Raw genomic sequence first — 21,998 nt, 5'->3', positions numbered from 1 at the left:
CCACCTTGTGCATCTGGCTTACGTGAGTCCTGGGGAATGGAGCTGAGGTTCTTTAGCTTCACAGGCAAGCACCTTAACTGCTAAGCCATCTCTCCAGTCCCCAAATTTACTTTTTTAAACTTTCCAGAAGACACCATTTCTTCTGCTCAACAGAAGTCTCATTTTTTTTTTTTTTAAGGCATGAGCCATCACATCTGGCTTTGTTTAATTTTTGGGAGAGACAGAAAATAGGCATTTCTAGGCCTTTTGGCTGCTATGAACAAACTCCAGATACATGTGCCCTCTTGTGTGCACATATGACATTGCACACTGTGTCACTATGTGTCTGGGGCTATGTGGGACCTGGAGATTTGAACATGTGTTCTTAGGTTTCACAGGCAAGCGCCTTAACCACTAATCCATCTTTCCAGCTTAAAGCCCATATTTTTTTTTTAATTTTTATTAACATTTTCCATGATTATAAAATATATCCCATGGTAATTCCCTCCCTCCCCACCCCCACACTTTCCCATTTGAAATTCCATTCTCAATCATATTACCTCCCCATTACAATCATTGTAATTACATATATACAATATCAACCTATTAAGTATCCTCCCCTCTTCCTTTCTCTACCCTTTATGTCTCCTTTTTAACTTACTGGCCTCTGCTATTAAGTATTTTCATTCTCACGCAGAAGCCCAGTCATCTGTAGCTAGGATCCACATATGAGAGAGAACATGTGGCGCTTGAAAGCCCATATTTTTTGTCCTTGTAGTCAGTGACTATGTTTGCTTTTTCCTCAAGCCAAATTATAGTTATCTTTCTTATAATTGCTATTAATTGAAACCATGAAATGCAGTAGTTCCTACTTATTTGTGGTTTCACTTTTCATAGGTTGTGTTAATCTTCAGTAAGCTGCTATCTGAAATAAGAAATAGGCTATTCCAGAAATAAACAATTTAAGAGTTTCTTTGGTGGATGGGGGGATTAGACTGTGTCACATGTGCTAGCTGCTCAGCTTAAACACTTCATAATTCATAAGTGTTAACCTGCATCATTCTGAGTTGCATGGTGAAATCAGGTGTTAGGCCATCTGGAGCATGAATCATCGTTTTGTCAGGGTATCCACATTGTACTCATCTGTTACTCACTAGCCAATTTATTTGTCTGACCAGCTGTTGTAGTATCCTAGTGTTTGTGTTCAGGCAATCCTCATTTTCCCTAGTAATGACCACAGTGCATGAGAATAGTGTAGCCAAGGAGGCCCCAGGTATGAAGGATAAGGCTACCTTGAGCATTACAAGGCAGTGTTTCATAGCATATATGGGAAAACATAATCTGTACACTGTTTGGTGCTAACTCTGGATCAGGTATCCACTGGGAATTTTGGAACATATCTCCTGTGGATAAGAATGGACCACCTGTTATATAATATGTGTAAAATAAAGTTAAATTAAAAAAAAAGAGTGGGTCACTGCTGTTAAGTACACTTGCTATACTAGCCTGATGAACAGAATTAGACTACCTAGAAAACACATAAAGCTGTACCCAAATAGCACACATGTCTATAATCTCAGCTTGCCTAAAGCAACCCTAAAGCTCATAGGAAGTGGTGGCCAGCCTGGGCTATACAGCATGACCCTATATCACACAAACAACATGCTGGCCTATTTGGTCATATTACCATATAAACTTTTATTACAGCTCTTTACTTTTTATTTTGTTAAGATCATTTATTATGCTGTAGATGTTCTTTATATTTACGATGCTTTTTTCATGTAAAATAATTTCCATTTATAAATGGAAGTTTATTTTCATAAAAAAATGACAGTTCTAATATTTTTATTTATTTGTAAGCAGAGAGAGAGGGAGAATGGGAAAGAGCACAGTGCCACTGCAAACAAAGTCCAGACACATGCACCACTTTGTGCATCTGGCTTTACATGGGCACTGGGGAATCAAACCCAGGCGGTCAGGATTTGCAAGCAATTGCCTGTAACTGCTGAGCCATCTTTCCAGCTCAAAAACAATAGTTTAATTTTGATAGATTTAGAGGAAGCAATCTTTTCTTTTTTTGGAGACAGGATACCTTGTAGCAAAGGCTGGCTTGACTTGTTGATCCTTCTGTTTCCACATTCCAAGATTATTGAAGTGTGCCACTATGCCAAGCTATAGGCAGTTTTTCCTAAGATCAGTTTCTATAATTAAAAAAAATAATACTATGAGAGCCTTACTTTGATTTTCATTTCTTTTGTTCTCATTTCTCCTGGTAACATGAAGGAGTGCACAGAGCTTTGGGCCAGAGCTGGTCCTCCTGTGTAGGACAGCAGTACATGAAGTGTGTTTGGAGTCACACTGTCACCAAGTAGTCATATACACTTTGTTATACCAAATATAAATGAACTACAGCATCATAGAAGGGACTCCTAGGAAATGGACAGATGTGGTTTGTTGTCCCTAACTGGAAGAGGCTCAAGCAAAGCTGAGTTGCTAGGTTATGAAAATACTCCATGGATATTTGTGGCAGAGGAGCTGAATGGTTGATACTTGTGAGCAATCTGCCTTTTTATGTCCTTTTTGCTTGTTTTTGTTGTCTTGTAGAAACCCACTTTTTAATTAGACTAAGAAATGTTTCTCTTTCACAGTCTCTCCTTGTGACAGTGAGGACAGCTCATGTGATTTTAAGGTGAGTAGAAATTTTGACGAGACGATTGACATTTATTCAGTTGACTGCGATATAATGGCTAGGAGGATGGCTCAGTGGTTAAAGGCTCTTGCTTACAAGTCTGATGACCCAAGTTCAATTCCCCAGCAACCACATAAAGCTGGGCACAGTGACATATTCTTTTGTGATCCTAAAATACCTATGGCAATAGGAGGTGGAGGCGGAAGAATCCAGAAGCTCATAGGTCAGCTCACTGGCTCATGCATTGGCAAAACAAGAGAGATTGTCTCAAAAAGAAGGCAGAAGGAGAAAATAAACCCCTCAGGTTGTCCTCTGACCTTCACACATGCTCCATGGCACATGTGTCCCCCACCCCAATAGTGCACATACACACATAAGTTTTTTAAAAAGTTAATTTAAATGTGACCAACCTATAACATGTTTAAACTAAACTTCATCATAATGATAAGTTAGGATGTTTGTCCCTTTTTCTGTCTCTGTATTACAGATATATAATTCACCTCTGGGACCTCCACCATGAAGGGACCTGGGAAGGAAAGGGAACCTACGTCTATTACACTGATTTTGTCATGGAGCTCACGCTCTTGTCCTTGGACCTCATGCATCACATACATATGTTGGTAAGCCCTCTGAGAAAGCTCTGCAAGATGGCTAAGACTTTCAGAGGCAGAAATCCTTATTTGTATGTGAAAAACATGAAACATTAGAGTAGATGTGGATGAATCCCTTAAGAACTGCACTGGTGAGTGTGGCTGGGCATTCCTCATCTTTTTGCCACTGGGTATAAAGCAGTGCTATGGAAGTGCTTTGCCTGATGGCCAGCTCAAGGCGATGACTGCTGTGCTGGGGGACTTGGTTAACTCTGTTGACCAAGTCAGCAGATCATTCTTTCAGTGAACAACTGAGAAGATAGCAGTTACTTTGTAGTGGTGATGGCAGCCCCTGCCGTGTTTGCTGTTTCATGGGTTTGAAGTTCTTCCATCTTTGTAACTACAAACCAAGTTCTTGTGCTTAATTTCGACTGCCTGTAATTTGTGTGGCAGAAATTACATTTAGGGGCGGAGATGGAGAGAGTTCAAGGTCAGCCCAGGCATGTACTGAGACCCCTATCTCAATGACAAGGACTAGCTTGTGATAGAGCTCAGGATAGAGTACTGACCTTAGCATTAGCATGTGCAAGGCCCTGAGTTTGATCCATAACACCCCTGGAAAAAATGTAAAGCTCTTTCCCTGGGGAGCACTTCAGAAATAGTCACAGGAAACTTGTTTACATTCTAAACCTATCAAAGTACTATTAAATTACTGGTTTAAATAGAACTTATTTTTAAATCTACTCTATGGAAGTAACATTGAAACAAAGAAAATCTAACTATAATTCTGTATTTTTAAATATATTTTTTATTTTGTTGTTTATTTTTATTTATTTATTTGAGAGTGACAGAGAAAGAGGCAGATAGGAAGAGAGAGAGAGAGAGAGAGGGAGAGAGAGAGAGGGAGAGAGAGAGAGAATGGGCATGCCAGGGCCTCCAGCCACTGCAAACGAACTCCAGATGTGTGCACCCCCTTGCGCATCTGGCTAACGTGGGTCCTGGGGAATTGAGCCTCGAACTGGGGTCCTTAGGCTTCACAGGCAATCGCTTAACTGCTAAGCCATTTCTCCAGCCCTTAAAATATATTTTTATTTTTATTTATTTGAGAGAGAATGGGCATACCAGTGCCTCTAGCCACTGTAAATGAACTCCAGATGCATGAGCCACCTTGTGCTTCTGGCTTGCTTGGGTCCTGGAGAATTGAACCTGGGTCCTTTGGCTTTGTAGGCAAGTGTCCTAATGGCTAAGTCATCTCTTCAGCCCTGTTTTTTTTAGGACTCTTCTTCAGTAGGGAAGGGGAGGGAATTATCATGGTTTATTGTCTATAATTATGGAAGTTGTCAATAAAAAAAGGACAAAAAAAGACTGTTCCTAGGAGGGTGGGAAAACAAATGCCCAAAGATAACTGTTAACATTATGCTTTTTTTTTTTTTTTTTTCTGGGTTTTTCAAGGTAAGGCCTTGCTCTAGCCCAGATCGACCTGAAATTCACTATGAAGTCTCAGGGTAGCCTCAAACTCATGGCGATCCTCCTACGTCTCCCTCTCGAGTGCCGGGATTAAAGGCGTGTGCCACCATACCTGCATCCTGTATTTCTTTTTTGTATTTAACTGCTTTTAAAAAAGTCTTTTTAGCAGGATGTGGTGGCGCACGCCTTTAGTCCCAGCACTCGGGAGGCAGAGGTAGGAGGATCGCCATGAGTTCGAGGCTACCCTGAGGCTACGTAGTGAATTCCAGGTCAGCCTGGGCTACAGTGAGACCCTACCTCAAAAAACAAAACAAAACAACAACAACACAAAACCAAAAAGGAAAAAAAAATCTTCTTAAAGGGTGGAGAAATGGCTTAGCGGTTAAGGTACTTGCCTGCGAAGACTAAGTACCCAGGTTCGATTCCCCAGGACCCATGTTAGCCAGATGCACAAGGTGGCACATGCATCTGGAGTTCATTTGCAATGGCTGGAGGCCCTGGTGTGCCCATTCTATCTGCCTCCTCTTCTTTCTCTATCTGCCACACTCTCTCTCAAGTAAATAAAAAATCTAGCCGGGCACAGGAGGCAGAGGTAGGAGGATCGCTGTGAGTTTGAGGCCACTCTGAGACTACATAGTGAATTCCAGATCAGCCTGGGCTAGAGTGAGACCCTAACTTGAAAAACCAAAAAAACCCAAAAAAGTAAATAAATAAAAATAAAACCTTTTTAAACCAGGCATGGCGGCACACGCCTTTAATCCCAGCAGTCGGGAGGCAGAGGTAGGAGGATCGCCATGAGTTCAAGGCCACCCTGAGACTACATAGTGCATTCCAGGTCAGCCTGAGCTAGAGTGAAACCCCACCTTGAAAAACCAAAAAAGAAAAAAAAAATGTGTAAAAAACCATTTTATTTATTTATTAGAGAGAGAGAAAGAGGCAGGTAGAGTAAGAATGAATGGACACACCAGGGCCACTAGCCACTGTAAATGAACTCCAGACGCATGCACTTCCTTGTGCATCTTACTTATGTGGGTACTGGGGAATCTTTGTAGGCAAGCACCTTAACCACTATGCCATCTCTCTAGCCCTACTTACTAACTTACACACACACTCTCTCTCTCTTTCTTTCTTTTTTTAAAATTATTTTTGAGACCAATCTCATGTCACCCTAGCTGGCCTCCTAGAGAATGACCTCGAATTTCTGATTCTCATGTCTCCACCTCTAGAATGCTGGGATGATAGGTGTGTACCGCCTTGTGAGATTAACTGCTTCTTTATATATTTAGATACATTTTTAAATTGAGGTCATATTTTGGATATTTATTTACTTTTGCAGAACTAGGTATTAAACCAAGGGCCTTAGTAGTCCCACCTCTGGGTATACTTTATGACAAGTTTTTTTTTTACCCCTGAGGTAGGGTCCTGCTCTAACTCAAACTGTTCCGGATTTCACTATGTAGTTTCAGGGTGTCTCCATGATCCTCCTACCTCTGCCTCCTGAGTGCTAGGATTAAAAGTATGTCCCACCATGCCCAGCTCAAGTTTTATTATTTTTTTAAATAACTACTGTACTATGAACATTCTCCCTGCTGCAGCATTTCATCTAAACTATTCCACTGCCTTCAGAATAAAAATCATATAAATATACCATGACTTAATTATTGATGCTGTACAATGCAGTACTTAGAATGTATCTAGGTGCTTCCTATTTTAAAATTTTATATGATTAAAAAAATCATATATTAGTGTCTTTAAGGCCATTGTCCTGCTTTATGCATCCAACACATTATTTTGTCAACTGATTGAGAGTTAACATTGCTATATATAATTATTAATATGTAATTAAAATATCATAAATGTGACTTGTGACTATATAATACTATGTTATGAATTTCCAACCTACATGTCCAGTCCTCTGCTGGGCATCTTGTTCATTTCCATCTTTCTTTTTTTCTAATTGCATGGATGGACATCTATTTCTTTTTTTTCCCTGAGGTAGGGTCTCACTCTAGCTCAGGCTGACCTGGAATTCACTCTGTAGTCTCAGGGTAGCCTTGAACTCACAGCTATCCTCCTACCTCTGCCTCCTGAGTACTGGGATTAAAAGCGTGTGCCACCACATCCAGCTTGGACATCTTTTTTGCATTAAGCTTTTAAGATTCTGGTATTTACTTAGGTAAGGTTGCTGACATTGGGCCACTATGGCTGAAGTGCCAGATGCTTTGTTTAGGGTAATGGAATATATACATTTGCTTTCTGAAAGATTGTTCCATTTCACTTTCACCAGCAACAACATGCTTCTATTCTATCCTGACTCATCATCACTAGCAAATTCAAATTTGTTTTTATTATGTCTTTTATTTTTTTCTCCTTTTAAGTTATTTGGCAACATTTGGTTATCCATGGCCAGCCTGGTTATCTTTATGCAGCTTCGTTACCTGTTCCATGAGGTACAGCGTCGAATCCGTCGGCACAAAAATTATTTGCGTGTGGTTGGAAACATGGAAGCCAGGTAAGTGAGCACAAGTTAATGTTGCACTCATCTCAGCCCTTACTTGTGTGTGTGGTTTTGAAACAGGGTCTCACTCTGTAGCCTCGGCTGACCTCAAATTCACCCTCACTATATTCACCCTCACCATATAGCCTCTAGGCTATCTTTGGAGTCACAATCCTGCCTTGGCTTCCCCAGTATGTGACCCTGTGCCTAGCTTTCATTTTAGCTCTTGAATAATAATTGTTCTTAGAGCCTGCCAAAACTTGCTTTTTGTAAACTGCTAACTGGACAGGAAAGGGCACAAGCACTAGTGTCAGACTGCTTCATTGTGAATGCAGCTTAGTAGTAGGGTGGCTTGGGACGATCAATTAACTCTGTGTGCCCTAGTGACCTTATCTCCAAAGTAGAAATGATAACAGGACCTTCCTTCTGGAACTGTGGGTAGGATTCTGTGACATTAGGCTCTTATTTCATCATCATTTTGTAACGAGAACTCCCATAGTCTTCTGCTGTCTTTATTTTGTGAATGTGGATCTCATTTACATTTTACACGTGTGCGAACATGAACTCACTGAAGAAAATACCCTCTTGCTAACCTGAGAGAGACCAAGCCTGAAAGTGCAGGAAAAACGGTTATCTTTTTTGCCTTCAATTTGCCCAGAAATGTTCCCTGGTCATCACCAGTAGGGGCCACTATTGGAACACTGTTACAAGAATCTATTTTTGTGCTGAAGTTTTTTACTTGATCTAAGTGCTGTAAAAAGCAATATATATATATATATATATTTTTTTTTTTTTAACTGAGCAGTATTACTCTAATTGTGCCATTATAAAGGTATACTGGTATGCATTATATGTGTGAAACTGACAGAGATTCCTGTTGGGCCTCTTTTGTGTTTTATAGGTTTGCAGTGGCAACTCCAGAGGAGCTAGCTGTCAATAATGACGACTGTGCAATCTGCTGGGACTCCATGCAGGCTGCGAGGAAACTGCCCTGTGGACATCTTTTCCACAAGTAGGCACTTGTGAAGGTCCATGTAGGACCAGAGTTCTCTCTGGGTGTGTGGGTATTTTTTTTTTTTTTTTTTAACCAGGGTTCATGCATAATCACAGGACAGGGGCTAGGATGTTACCTCACACTGGGGCTGTGCTGCTGATGTTCCTAGGGACCCTTTTGGGTTTTTTTTTTTTTTGTTGTTGTTGTTGTTTGTTTGTTTGTTTGTTTTGGTTTGGTTTGGTTTTTCGAGATAGGGTCTCACTCTGGTCCAGGCTGACCTGGAATTAACTCTGTAGTCTCAGGGTGGCCTTGAACTCATGGCGATCCTCCTACCTCTGCCTCCCAAGTGCTGGGATTAAAGGCGCGTGCCACCACGCCCGGCTTGTTTTGTTTTTTGAAGTAGGGTCTCACTGTAGCACAGGCTGACTTGGAATTCACCACTTAGTCTCAGGGTGGCCTTGAACTCATGTCAGTCCTTCTACCTCTGCCTCCTGAATGCTGGTATTAAAGGTGTGCACCACCAGGCCTGGCTGAGGGGGAACACTTTAAAAAAAAAATCTGTATGTTCCTATGTGTGAGTGCAGGTAAATGGCACAGAGCACACATGGAGGTTGGAGGACACTCTTGGTTGTTGGCCTCACTGTCCACCTTGTTTGAGGCAGGGATTCTTGCTTGCCTCTGCATGTGCAAGCCCACGTGCCTCTAGGAATTCTCCTGTCTCTTCCTCCCATCTTGCTCTAGGCATGCTGGGATTACAGAGGCATGCTGCTGCTTCCAGTTTTACGTAGGCTCTGGGGATCCAAACTCAAGTGCTTGTGTTTGTAAAGCAAGAGCTTTACTCACTGAGCCATCCTCTCCAGCCCTCCTGGTACCTTTGGCTGTCCTTTAGCCTCTTCCTTCTGCCTGCAGACTTTTCTTCACCCACTTTTGCCATTATAATTTCTAGGTGTGTTAGCGATCTTCATATTTTTCCATGTAAGCTATAATATAACAATTATTCCTGTCAGATTTAAAGGAAAGTGTTTCAACTTACACCTGAGAAAAAAGAAACCGCACTTTTTTTTTTTTTTTTTTTTTGGGTTTTCGAGGTAGGGTCTTACTCTGGTCCAGGCTGACCTGGAATTAACTCTGTCATCTCAGGGTGACCTTGAACTCATGGCAATCCTCCTGCCTCTGCCTCCCGAGTGCTGGGATTAAAGGCGTGCGCCACCACACCTGGCTCAAGAAACCGTATTTTTAAGTATTGCAGCCTTAAAACATTGCAGCAAAGAGGGCGAAAGTGGACCAGAGCAAGGCCACTCCTGAGTACAGAACTGCCTTTTTTTAAGGATTTAAGTCTAGGGTATTTTATAAACCTGCAAGATTCAAATATTTCTCTTATTTTCAGAGATCTCATTAGGGCGCTTGTTTATTTAACTTTAATCATTCTGTTTTTGGATTTGATGTTTTGCTATGAATGGAACTTGAGGTATCTTTTGGCCCTTTGTAGTCAGATTTGCATATTAAGGTTTCATTTTTAAACCTTTAATCTTCCTTTCATTCCCCCTTTTAAAAATTTTCCTTTTTAAAAAAATTTAATTTAATTTAATTTAATTTATTTGAAAAAGGCAGAGAGAAGGAGAGGGGGACGATGAGTGTACCTAAAGCCTAAAGAGCCTAAAGCCACTGTGAATGAACGCCATACACATGGCGCCACCTTGTGCATCTGGCTTACGTGGTTCCTGGGCAATCAAACCTGGGTCCTTTGGCTTCATAGGCAAATGCCTTAACTATAATATATACTTAAACAGTTCCCATTGATGGAAATTTGGTTTCTTTTTCTAATTTAAGATTTTATTTTGATTTATTTATTTATTAGAGACAGGAGGACAGAGAGAGAGTGTGTGAGAATGGTAGCGCCAGGACCTTTAGCCATTGCAAACAAACTCCAGACATATGTGCCGCCATGTGCATCTGGTTTACGTGGGACCTGGAGAATCAAACCAGGGTCCTTAGGCTTCACAGGCATGCCCCTTAACCACTAAGCCATATCTTCAGCCCAACATTTGGTTTCTTTCCACCCTTTGACCAGTCAGTGAATAATGCTGCTTTGACTGTTTGGGAACAGTATCTGTTCAGGTACTTATTTTTCATTCTCTTCTAGATACCCAGGGAGTGAAATTCTGGGATTAATTCTCTGTTTTTGTGCTGGGGATTGAACCTAAATCCTTATAGTGACTAGCCAGTGCTTACCACTGAGCTTCATTCCTGACCCTTTTAATTTCTTGAGCTGTCAGTTTTCCACAGTAGCTACAATGTTTATTTCACCAGCATTGTGTAAAGAATCTAGGTTTTTTTCACATGCTCATCAATTCTTAGCATTTTCTTATTAAAGCCATTGGTGAAGCTTTAGTTTTTGCTTTATGATGGTCCTCAAATGTATTTTCTGTGAAAAAATATATGTAGAGAAATATATGTATATGATATATACATACATATCATATAGATAACAAAATAGTAGACATAATTTATATGATATAAGACTTACTTTAACTATATCTAAATGTTACAATGTAGCATTACTAAGCACATTCACATTGTTGAGCAGAACCTTGCCATCTCTATTGTAAACCCAACTGGGAAAGACCCTGTTCCACTCACTGTTCTGTTTTGTCTCTTTATCAAGTTCACTACCTTGAGACCTCTGTTGGCTTTTGGTTTAGTTTTCTGTTTGGTTCTGTGGTGGTATGATTCAGGTGTCCCCCATAAACAGGTGTTCTAAATGCTGAGTTCCCAGCTGATGGGAATTAACACCTCCTGGAGGCAGTGTATTATTGGGGGTGGGCTTATCGGTGTTATAGCCAGCTATCCCTTGCCAGTGTTTGGCACACTCTCCTGTTGCTCTTGGACACCTTATGTTGGTCAGGTGGTGATGTCCACCCTCTGCTCATGCCATCGCTTTCCCCTGCCATCGTGGAGCTTCCCCTCGAGCCTGTAAGCCAAAATAAAACCTCTCTTTCCCACAAATTGCTCTTGGTTGGATGATTTCTACCAGCAATGTGAACCTGACTGCAACAGATTCCATGGCTATAAAGTTAGATTGCTGATTTGAGAGCTTTCTTTGTAATTGATTTTAGGTATGAATTTGCCTGAGTGTTGTTATCTTTGTATCTCAGAAGTTTTAGAATATTCTGCTTTTATTTCCATTTGTCTTAAAGTCTTTTTTTCTTTCTAATTTTCTAAGTGATTTTTAAAAAAGTTTTTATTAGCATTTTCCATGATTATAAAAAAAATCCCATGGTAATTGATTTTTTTTTTTTTTTTCTGTTGCCCCATTAGTTGTTTTAAGTTAAGGCTTAGTTTTAGAGCACTCTTGTGCCCTAGGTTGAGGGGCAAATCATTGTTACAAAGCTGCTTGGTTGTTTCATTTGAAGCTTTGGTAATAGAGTCAATAGAAGGGTGTGGTGCTCATCACAAGGCAGGTTCATTTGAATTTGTGATAAATCCAAATGCCTGGACCTTAGCAGACAGTAACCAATTTGTTACTATGGAAATATTTTTATAAAATTTCAAATCTGGTGACTATTTATAAACATAATTAATTAATTTATTTATTTGAGAGAGAGAGAGAGCACTCAAATGCCAGGGCCTCCAGCCACTGCATACGAACTCCAGATGCATGCTCCTCATTATACATTTGGCTTATGCGGGTCCTGGGGAAATCAAACTGGGGTCCTTGGGCTTTGCAGGCAAATGACTTAACTGATAAGCCATCTTCTCCAGCCCAACTATTACATTTAAAAAAATATATATTCTATTTTATTTATTCGGGGGTCGGGGAGACAGAGAATGGGCATGCTAGGGCCTCTAGCCATTGCAAATGAACTCCAGACACATGTACCACTTTGTGCATCTGGCTTACATGGGTCCTGGGGAGTAGAACCTGGGTTCCTTTGCTTTGCAGGCAAGTGCATTAACTGCTAAGCCATCCCTCTAGCCCTGACTATTACATTTTTAAGTCACATAAAGAGGAAACATTTCTTCAATGGAAGCATTCTTATGGTTATAAAGAAAGTATTTTCTGTGGTTAGGCTCTTCTTTGTAACTTTGTGCTTTTTATTTATTCACAGGCATTTGTAAGGAAAAAACACATAGAGAATAGTTTTTCAGTTTCTCCTGGAACTTTTTTTTTTTTTTTTTTTTTTTTTTTGAGGCAGGGTCTTACTCTAGCTCAGACTGCTCTGGAACTCTGGAACTCACTATATAGTCCAGGCTGGCTACAATTGAATTTATGATGATCCTCCTACATTAGCCTCCAAACTGCTGGGATTATAGGCCTGAGCCATCATGCCTGGCTTCTCCTTGAACTCTTAAAAATAAGATAACAACTTCTCATAAAATGTGAAAGGACCTTGGTGAGCTTGTCATCTAGTCTTCTCATTTTTCACTGGAAAGACTAGTTGAGAGAAGTTGAAAGACTTGCCAAGATTACACAGTCGCTGAATTGGGGCTAGAGCTTTCATTTGTCTGCTTCATTTTTCTAGTACCCTTTCATTTAATGGATACCCCAAGTAGTTATTGACTGTCTACTGTAAATAGGGGGAATTATTCTCTTCTGAGAGAGGCTAATAAAGCTTTCTGCTTCACTGGAAAGCAAACTGAAAGGGGAAAGAGTGGAGGGAGAGGAGGTGAATATTTGAAAGTGAATGCAGGTGATATTGCTGAGGAGGGAAGGAATAACTGTAGAGGCTGTTTTGCTTGATGAAAAAGTGGATAAGGCTGGAGAGATGGCTAAGTGGTTAAGGCACTTGCCTGTGAAGCCTAAGGACCCAGGTTTGTTTCTCCAGGTCCCATGTAAGCCAGATGCACATGGCGGCGCATGCATCTGGAGTTCATTTGCAGTGGCAAGAGGCCCTGGCGCACCCATTCTCACTCACACACATACACACACACACTTACTCTCTCTGTCCTGTCTGTCTCTAATAAATAAATAAAAATAAATAGCTCAGGAAAAAAAAAAACTTAAAAAAAATGTGGATGAGGTCTTAGCACTTCAGGGCCCAAATGGGTGAGCAGGAAGGAGTGGGTGAATTAGTTAGATCTCTGAAGTCAAGATTTGAAGACAAAGCCAAGGTTATGACTTTATTGGTAAGTAACTAAAACAGTAAAAGCAAAGGTCATTAGAATAAGAACTCAAGGATGTAAGAGGCCATGATGTTGGATGATTGAAGTACATGAGTTTTGGAAGTAGACAAATAAAGTTGGGAAGCCATACGATGAAGTCTGATTGAGAGAGGACCATGATCAAGAGCTTGGTAGAGGACTGTGAGAGTAAAGAGTCAGTGTTCACAGCAGGATGTTCTAGAAATGTGTTAGAGCAAAGTTCGGCAAAGAGGTCATGTCCACAAGAGTCTTGTCAGTATTTAAATCTCACTAATGTTAAGTAGGAAGTAAAATAAAATTGGAGCATATTTGATAATATTTGGGGTTATTCTGTGACTTTTCACAAAATATGGTGAGAAACATTTATATTCAATTTTTTTTTTGAAGGTAAGTTTTTACTGTAGCCCAGGCTGACCTGGAATTCACTATGTAGTCTCAGGGTTGCCTCAAACTCATGGTGATCCTCCTACCTGTGCCTCCCGAGCGCTGGGTATACACCACCACAAATATTTTCCTTTGTACTTTTTGATAGCTCCTGTCTTCGTTCCTGGCTAGAGCAAGATACCTCTTGTCCAACATGCAGAATGTCTCTTAATATCGCTGACAATAATCGTGCCAGGGAGGACCATCAAGGAGAGAACTTGGATGAGAATTTGGTTCCTGTAGCAGCTGCTGAAGGCAGACCTCGCTTAAATCAGCACAATCACTTCTTTCACTTTGATGGTAAGAATTGTTGTCTCTCTTACAGGATGCTGCTGTTTGGATTATAATTTGTACAGACAAGTTTCATATTACATTTCAATTTCATTTGCTTGTTTTTTGAGACAGGGTCTCTTTATGTACCTATCCCAAGTTGGTTTCAAACTTGCAATTCTTGTGCCACAGCCTTCTTACATTTGGGACTCCAGCCATGTGCCACCATACCTGGCTTATACTTCACTTCTAATTGAATGTGCTCAGGGTGGATGAACAGATAGATGGAACTAAGGGGGTTATTTTTTGCCAGGCGTTTTATTAGATTTATGCCATTATAAGTGTAGTGGGCTGGGGAAGTAGAGGTAGTAAAATTGAATCAACTGTGCCTTCAAGGAGCCGACACCATCAGTTTAATAGCCTTTGCTAATAATTGATTGCTTTGGTGTGGTGTGTAAGCGCATAGTGACGGATCTTTAAGTAGCCTTCCCAGGGAATACCAGAAGCAGAACTGGGACCTGTTGTTTTCCTCCATAAAATATGAATGTTTTGCTTCTCAGAAGATAGTTGTAGAAAACCCATGCTTAAATTTCTAAGTATTTCTACAGTGCATGGGCACTGTACCAAGGGCTGATTATCTTCACTTTATTTACATACACCAAGCAGATGTTGAGTTCCATCAATTCCAGTACCACCACGTTTTGTGAATTTATGCTTCTAATGGACTGGAAAGCAGAAGTTAGAATTAATAGGAGTGCTATTCAGACTCTCATTTGAGTTGCCAAGGCTAGTGTTAAGGTGGGAGTGTTGGTGAAATCCTGAAAGGCATGAGGGGGTAGCAACAAGTGTCTGATAATCCTTAGGTGAGGGATTGCTGGCTGGTTCTGTGCTGGAGTGGCTTAAAAGGGCTGGTTTGGCTACTGTTGATGAAAGACCTAAACTAGATACAACCTTTTTTGTGTGATTGAGCCTAGGGCCTCTCATATGCTAGGCAACTACTCCACCACTGAGCTATATTCCTAATCCCTTTTTCTATTTATTTATTTTGGTTTGGTCTCACTCCAGCTTAGGATGACCTGGAATACACTTTGCAGTCTTAGGGTGCCCTCAGACTCATGGTGATCCATGGTGCTGGGATTAAAGGCATGTGCCAGCAAACCCAGCCCATTTTGTATTTTTAATTTTGAGACAGTTTTATTAAGCTGTCCAGGTTGGCTTTACATTTGTTCTGTAGCCCAGACAGGCTGTGAACTTGTGATCCTCTTACCTCTGCCTCCTGAGTAGCTGAGATTACAGGGCTATACCACTATTGGGCTTATTGGGTACAACTTCTGAAATATATTAGCAGATCCTAAAGATGGATCTTGGCTATGTAAGCTGTTTATTATTGCTTCTAAAAATATAGTCAAAGTCACCTTTGTCCCTTGTATGTACTTGAAATAAATGTAACAAGTATATGTTATATGACAAGACCTTTTACAACATATGCCCAGGTACTTCATCGTAAAGAAATCACAGCCAGCATGCAGTGGACTCCCTTTCCTTTGGGAAATGACAGAAATAGCAGCCTCCATGGTGTCCTCACTCCATGATCCTCTGTTGTAGGACTCTTTCAAAAGAATTTTGAATCAGAAAATTAAGATCCCATCTCTCAATCAGATTATTAAGCAGAAAATATTTCATGAACACAACTGTGGAAATGATGCCTCCAGATGAGCAGTTATTTATATGTGATAGCAGACAGGATCAGAACTCAGCTGGCATAGCATCTGTAGAGCCATGGCAGCCTCCCTTATTTAGTTCTTGGTAATAGAGTAGATTGGAGTTGAATGGGTCAAGGGTCCCTGGAAGCAGGGAAGGCCAGTTTTGAAGCATTCTAGCATTTGTTGGCTTTTGTATCCTGGCCACATAGTAAACTATATGAACTTGGATATGTTCTCTAATTTTCATTGCCTGTAATCCAAAGTCCAAGGCAAGGTCTAGAGTTTTATGTCTGAGAAGAATGGAAGGTACCGTTTGAGTTTTAGTGAGCACTAAATGAACTGGTCTGTGTGAAACCCTAGCATAAAGCGTGCCCTCAGTGAATGTCAGCTGAGTAGTGTAGATGACAGGGGACGTGGGGACCAGGGCACTAACATTTATGCTGGACCGTTTTTTGTTTTAGGGTCCCGGATTGCGAGCTGGCTGCCGAGTTTTTCAGTGGAAGTGATGCACACTACCAACATTTTGGGCATTACACAGGCGAGCAACTCTCAGCTAAATGCTATGGTAAGGACCACCTAGGCCTTAGGAGGGTAAGCAGAGCTCTGGGACATGAGCACAATGGATGGCCTTGTTGAGTAGGATCGCAACATTTTCAGGTACAAGACATAATCATATACACCATACATACTCTTTTTCTTTTCTCTTTTTTTTTTTTTGATGCACAGTTTTATGTAGCCAAGGATGACCTTGAAATCCTGACCCTCTCGCCTCTACCTCCTAAGTGCTGTATTTACAAGTGTGTGTCACCTTGTCTAGCTCATATTATTCTAAATGAAGTTGGAATTTTTTCCCTAATTTCTTTCTTCCTTTCCTTTTTTCTCCTTTCCTCTCATTTGTACTTTCTTTCCCTTTTTTCTTTCTTACTTTTGGTTTATTTGAGACAGAATCTTATTCTCTAGCCATGGCTGGGTTGGTACTCACTACATAGCCCAGGTTGGCCTTGAACTCATGGCAGTCTACTGTCTCAGCCACCTGATCACTGTGATGAGAGGTATGTACCATTGTGCCCAGCTGCTAGGTTTCTTTTATTGAAATAAAATACACATAGCATATTTACTATCTTAATCTTCTTAACAAGATGAACAGTGAAGTAAGATTAAGTATATTATAATATATAATCACCATCCATTTGCAGGACTTACTTCATCTTTCAAAACTGAAACTCCACCTAGTCACTAGTAATTTCTACTATTCCCTTTCCCAAGCATCTAAGGGCCACATTGCACTTGGTTAGCCTATGATTTTGATTGCTCTAGATACCTCATGTAAATGCTGGGGATGGATTTTAGAGCTTTCATCCATGCTAGACAGATGCTGTACCACTTAACTAAACCCTCAGCTCCACCGTTTGTTTTTTTTTTGTTGTTTTGTTTTTTTTTTTAAAGAGCAGGTTGAAATTTATAGAAAAATTAAGGGATAGTGCAGAGATTTTTCATTTACCTCCCAACCCCCACCCCCGCCATTTGCTTGACCTTCCTGTCATCAATATCTGTTACTGGAGTGGTGTGTTCATTATAGTTAAGTCTGCATTGGCACATCATAATTCATACCGTCCTTTCTGTTGGGGTTACACTAACATAACATCTGTGAGTTTGGACAAATGTATAATGATGTATGTCAACCATTACAGTGTTATCCAGAGTGTTGGGTTTTTGTTTGTTTGTTTGTTTGTTTTTCCCCCAAGGTAGCATCTCACTCTGGCCCAGGCTGACCTGGAATTCACTCTTTAAGTCTCAGGATGTCCTCGAACTCATGGTGATCCTCCTACCTCTATCTCCCGAGTGCTGGAATTAAAGTGTGCACCACCACAGAGTGTTTTTACTGCCCTAGGAATGTTATATGCTTTGCCTATTCATTCAGCAGCCCCTCCCTCTTGGAGCCCCCAACTTTTTACTGTCTCAGTACTATACTTTGGCTTTTCCATAATCTTAGATACTTGGAATCATACTGTATCAAGCCTTTTCATATTCGTTTCTTTGACTTAGTGATTTATACAATTCCCCTGTGTCTCTTCATTTTATATGCGTGCATGTCCTTGTGTGTGTGTGTGTGTGTGTGTGTGTGATGTATGCATGTGTGTAGATGTGCATGATGTGTATGTGCCTGCAGCAGCCAGAGGACAATTTTGAGTATCCTCCTCTATTACTACATTGCGTACTTCCTTGAGATGGGAGCTGCGTTTTCCTGTCAACAAGCCCCAGCAATCTCTACTCTCTACCTCCCCAGTCCCAACAGGCTGGAGTTACAGCTGTGCATGGCCATGACAAACTGTTTATGTGGTTTCTCTGTTTTGTTCCATTGATCAATTTGTTCTTTTGCCAATGCTGTACTGGCTTGGTTTTTATTGTTGTGTATTAAGGTGTTTTTTTAAAGACTTTAATTGATTAATTAATTTATTTATTTGAGGGGGGCCAGGGAGAGAGAGAATGGATGTGCCAGGGCCTCCAGCCACTGCAAACAAACTCCAGATGCATGTGCCCCCTTGCACATCTGGCTAATGTAGGTCCTGGGGAATTGAACTGAGGTCCTTTGGCTTTGCAAGCAAATGCCTTAACCGCTATGCTGTCTCTCCAGCCCTTAAGTCTTGAAGTTTATGAGTCCTTCAGTTTTTTTCTTCTCATTTAATATTGTATTGTCAGGCCTAGATCTTTTTTTTCTTTTGGTTTATCAAAGTAGGGTCTCACTCTAGCCCAGGCTGACCTGGAGTTCACTATGTATTCTCAGGGTGGCCCCGAACTCATGGTGATCCTCCTACCTCTGCCTCCCAAGTGCCTCAGTCCTAGATCTTTTACCTTAACATATAATATTTAAAATCAGTTTATCTAGAGTATAAAATAGCTGTGGAAATTTTGAGGTTGCATTGATTTTATAAATCAAACTGGGAAGAACTGATGTTTTTAAAAAATTTTTATTATTTAATTTATTTATTTGAGAGGGGGAGAAAGAAAGAGGAAGTGGGGGGGGGGAGAATGGGCTCCAGGGTTCCAGCTACTGCAAACAAACTCCAGATGCATGCGCCCCCTTGTGCATCTGGCTTATGTGGGTCCTGTAGAATTGAACCAGGATCTTTTGGCTTTGCAGGCAAACATATTAACCACTAAGCCATCTCTCCGGCCTCACTTTTTAATTTTATTTTTTTATTTTTGAGAGAGAATGAGAAAATGAGGCAGAGAGAGAAAGAGAGAGAATGGGTGTGCCAGGACTTTCAGCTGCTGTGAACGAACTCCAGATGTGTGCACCCCCTTGTGGTGTACGTGTGACATTTCACACTTGCATCACTTTGAGTCTGGCTATGAGGGACCTGGAGATTCGAACATGCATTCTTAGCTTCGCTGGCAAGTGCTTTAACCACTAATACATCTCTCTACCCCTGATGTCTTTTTTAAAAAGCATATGTGAGCTGGGTGTGGGTGGCACACACCTTTAATCCCAGCACTTGGAAGGCAGAGATAGGAGGATCTCCGTGAGTTCAAGGTCACCCTGAGACTACATAGTGAATTCCAGGTCAGCCTGGGCTAGAATGAAACCCTACCTCGAAAAAAAAAGAAAGAAAAAAGAAAAAAAAAGCATTTGTGGGCTGGAGAGATGGCTTAACAGTTAAATGCTTGCTTGTGAAGCCCAAGGACCTGATTTGAGCTATCTCCCCAGCCCTGTCCTTTAGATTTTTTTGTAAAATATATATTTTTATCTATCTGTCTATCTGTCTATCCATCCATCCATCCATCCACCTACCTACCTACTGATTTAATTATCTGAGAGGAGGAGATAGAGAGAGGATGGGCACGCCAGGTCCTCCAGCCACTGCAAATGAACTCCAGACGCGTGTACTGCTTGTGCATCTGGCTCATGTGGGTACAGGGGAATTGAACCTGGGTCCTTTGGCTTCATGAGCAGGCACCTTAACTGCTAAGCCTTCTCTCCAGCCCCTGTCCTTTAGTTTTGAAGCATAATTTTTCAGAGTATAGAATTCTAGGTTGGTGGGTTTTCCCTCAAAATTTAAAGATTTTACTTTTTGCCAGTTTGGTTTCTGGGAAGAAGTTGGCTGCAGTTCTTACCTATGTGCCCTCTGACTTCTTCCAAGGTTTTATTTATTTTCTTCTCTGAAGCTTAAAAGTAATATTCCCAGGTGTTTTATCTCTGGCTGTTTTCCTACTCTCTGTTCTCTAACCTTCCTGGATCTGTCATTTGGGCCTGACATTAATTTGGAGGGAGTTCTGTCATTGCTAGAAGTGCTTGTTCTGACAAAATTGGTTGTGTTCAGGCTGGTATTGCGTAGACTAGAAATACTTTTTCTGATAAAATTGGGTGCATTCAGGGTGGTTTGGTGTAGACTAGAAGTACTTTTTCTGTTTCTTTGCCTTTTTCTTCTGGTATTCCCATTCTTCACAGTGCCATCCTTTGTAGCTGCTTCTTAGGCCTCATAGATGCTAATGTTCTTTTCAGTCTTGTTTCTCTGGGTTTTAGTATTTAAAGTAAGTTTGTGCTGATGTATTCTCAAGCCAGAAGGTTCTTCTTGCTGCCAAGGCCAGCCTTCAAAGACATTCTTCGTTTCTGTTGTCATGGGCTTGGCCTCCAGTGTTGTATTTTGGCTCCTCCTCAGGACTTTCTCTTTACTTGCATTGCACATCTGTTCATTTCCTGCTGTCTACTTAGCATATACACTAAGAGCTCCTAATGGGTAGTGGTGCTATGTTAATTAAATTCCCAGTCTGATAATTCCAGCATTCCTGCCTCTTCAGATTGTGCTTTCTCTTAGTTTACCTGGTGTTTTTCCATGGCAGTCAGGCATGATGCACTGTGTATGCTATATAAAAGGGACTGTGGTAGGTAGACAGAACTTCAGTAGGGGAAATGTTCTTTTGTTTCATGATTGGGTCTCAGTTTGGTGAGTCTGTGGCCCAGCACTGTGGATGTCTCAAATGTTTCTCAGCATCCCCTTTCTCCTTCCTCACAAGAGGTACAGATTGGCTAGAGTGGGCTGGATTTAGAGTTAGAAGACCAGGGCCAGGTGCTGTTGGGTATTTTTCTATTCCCGGGCCTGCTAAACTCTGACAGCCCATCAGGATAGGCTGTGGTTGATTGCTTTCTCCGTAGAGCAGACTCTGTTAAGAAGGGGGTGTCCTGGTGCATTTCGTTCAGCAGCAAGGGATGTTTCTCAGGTATTGCCTGTGGGGGCTCCTGGAGGTCAGTCTTGGGTACTGTGTGTGGTGGGGGTGCTCACTATCTAGTCCTGAGTTTTTTTTTCTTTATTTCTTTCTTTGTTAATATTTTATTTTTATTTATTTGTTTGACAGAAAGAGGGAGAAAGAGAGAGAGAGAATGGCCATGCCAGGGCTCCAGCCACTGCAAATGAACTCCAGACACATGTGCCCCCTTGGGCTAATGTGGGTCCTGGGGAATTTAACCTGGGTCATTTGGCTTTGCAGACAAATGCCTTAACCACTAAGCCATCCCTCCAGCCCCCAAGTCCTGAGTTTTCTAACTATTGTTCACACTGAAACTGCAGCACTTGGTTAGTTACAATACTGATTTTTCCGCTGCCAGTCACAGTCTTAGTCTTTCTCTCTCTGCCCCTTACTATCCCCCTCTGGGAGTGTATATTGCTTAAAATTGAGTCCAGGGCCTTTTTATACCTACTAGGTAAGTGCTCTGCCACTGAGCTACATTACTAGCCTTTGTTTGAGACAAGGTCTCCTCATGTAATCCAGACTGGGTTTGAACTTACTATTTTTCTGCCTTAGCCTCCTGAGTATTGAGATTACATGTGTGCACCACCAGACCATCACGGACCTTTTCTTGGTGAAAGATATTTGGTATGTGAATAGGAGTGGTCGTTGGTGGGTCACGGGTTGATGGTACCTGCCGAAGTGCTGACTGAAAGAGCAGCAGCCTTCAGGTGGAAGGCTGGGTGGGAGTGGAGTGAGTGAGAGATTTGCTGACAAGGAGGATGGATATTGTTGCAAGCAGAGTGTTAGAGATTTGGCTTAAAAAGAAGGGATTGGCTAAGTATAGTGGCTCACACCTTTAATCCTAGCTTGTGGGAGTCTGAGGTAGAAGAATTGCTATGATTTGAGGCCAGCCTATTGCAATGTGTGTGTTGGTTTCACAACTACACTGTACAACTACAGATGGAAAATGGGTTTTGATCACAGTAAGTGCAAAGAAAGAAGGAGGCATGGTTCC

The 21,998-nt window shown here is 41.2% G+C and overlaps 1 protein-coding gene across 1 annotated transcript in view; it reads left to right on the top strand.

Moving 5' to 3' along the window:
• Positions 1-21,998, top strand: part of Amfr (autocrine motility factor receptor) — a 53,671-nt gene that overhangs the window by 18,415 nt on the left and 13,258 nt on the right. The window contains exons 5-10 of the mRNA XM_045139558.1: positions 2,628-2,668; positions 3,156-3,288; positions 7,104-7,237; positions 8,124-8,234; positions 13,891-14,081; positions 16,216-16,319. Coding sequence (XP_044995493.1) covers positions 2,628-2,668; positions 3,156-3,288; positions 7,104-7,237; positions 8,124-8,234; positions 13,891-14,081; positions 16,216-16,319 — 714 coding nt within the window. The remainder of the gene's footprint in view (positions 1-2,627; positions 2,669-3,155; positions 3,289-7,103; positions 7,238-8,123; positions 8,235-13,890; positions 14,082-16,215; positions 16,320-21,998) is intronic.

The sequence above is a fragment of the Jaculus jaculus genome, chromosome 1 (assembly GCF_020740685.1).
Source record: "Jaculus jaculus isolate mJacJac1 chromosome 1, mJacJac1.mat.Y.cur, whole genome shotgun sequence".
In the NCBI taxonomy this organism is placed as follows: domain Eukaryota; kingdom Metazoa; phylum Chordata; class Mammalia; order Rodentia; family Dipodidae; genus Jaculus; species Jaculus jaculus.
The sequence above is the reverse complement of the archived record's forward strand: the minus strand, read 5'-3'. Positions and strand labels throughout refer to the sequence as shown.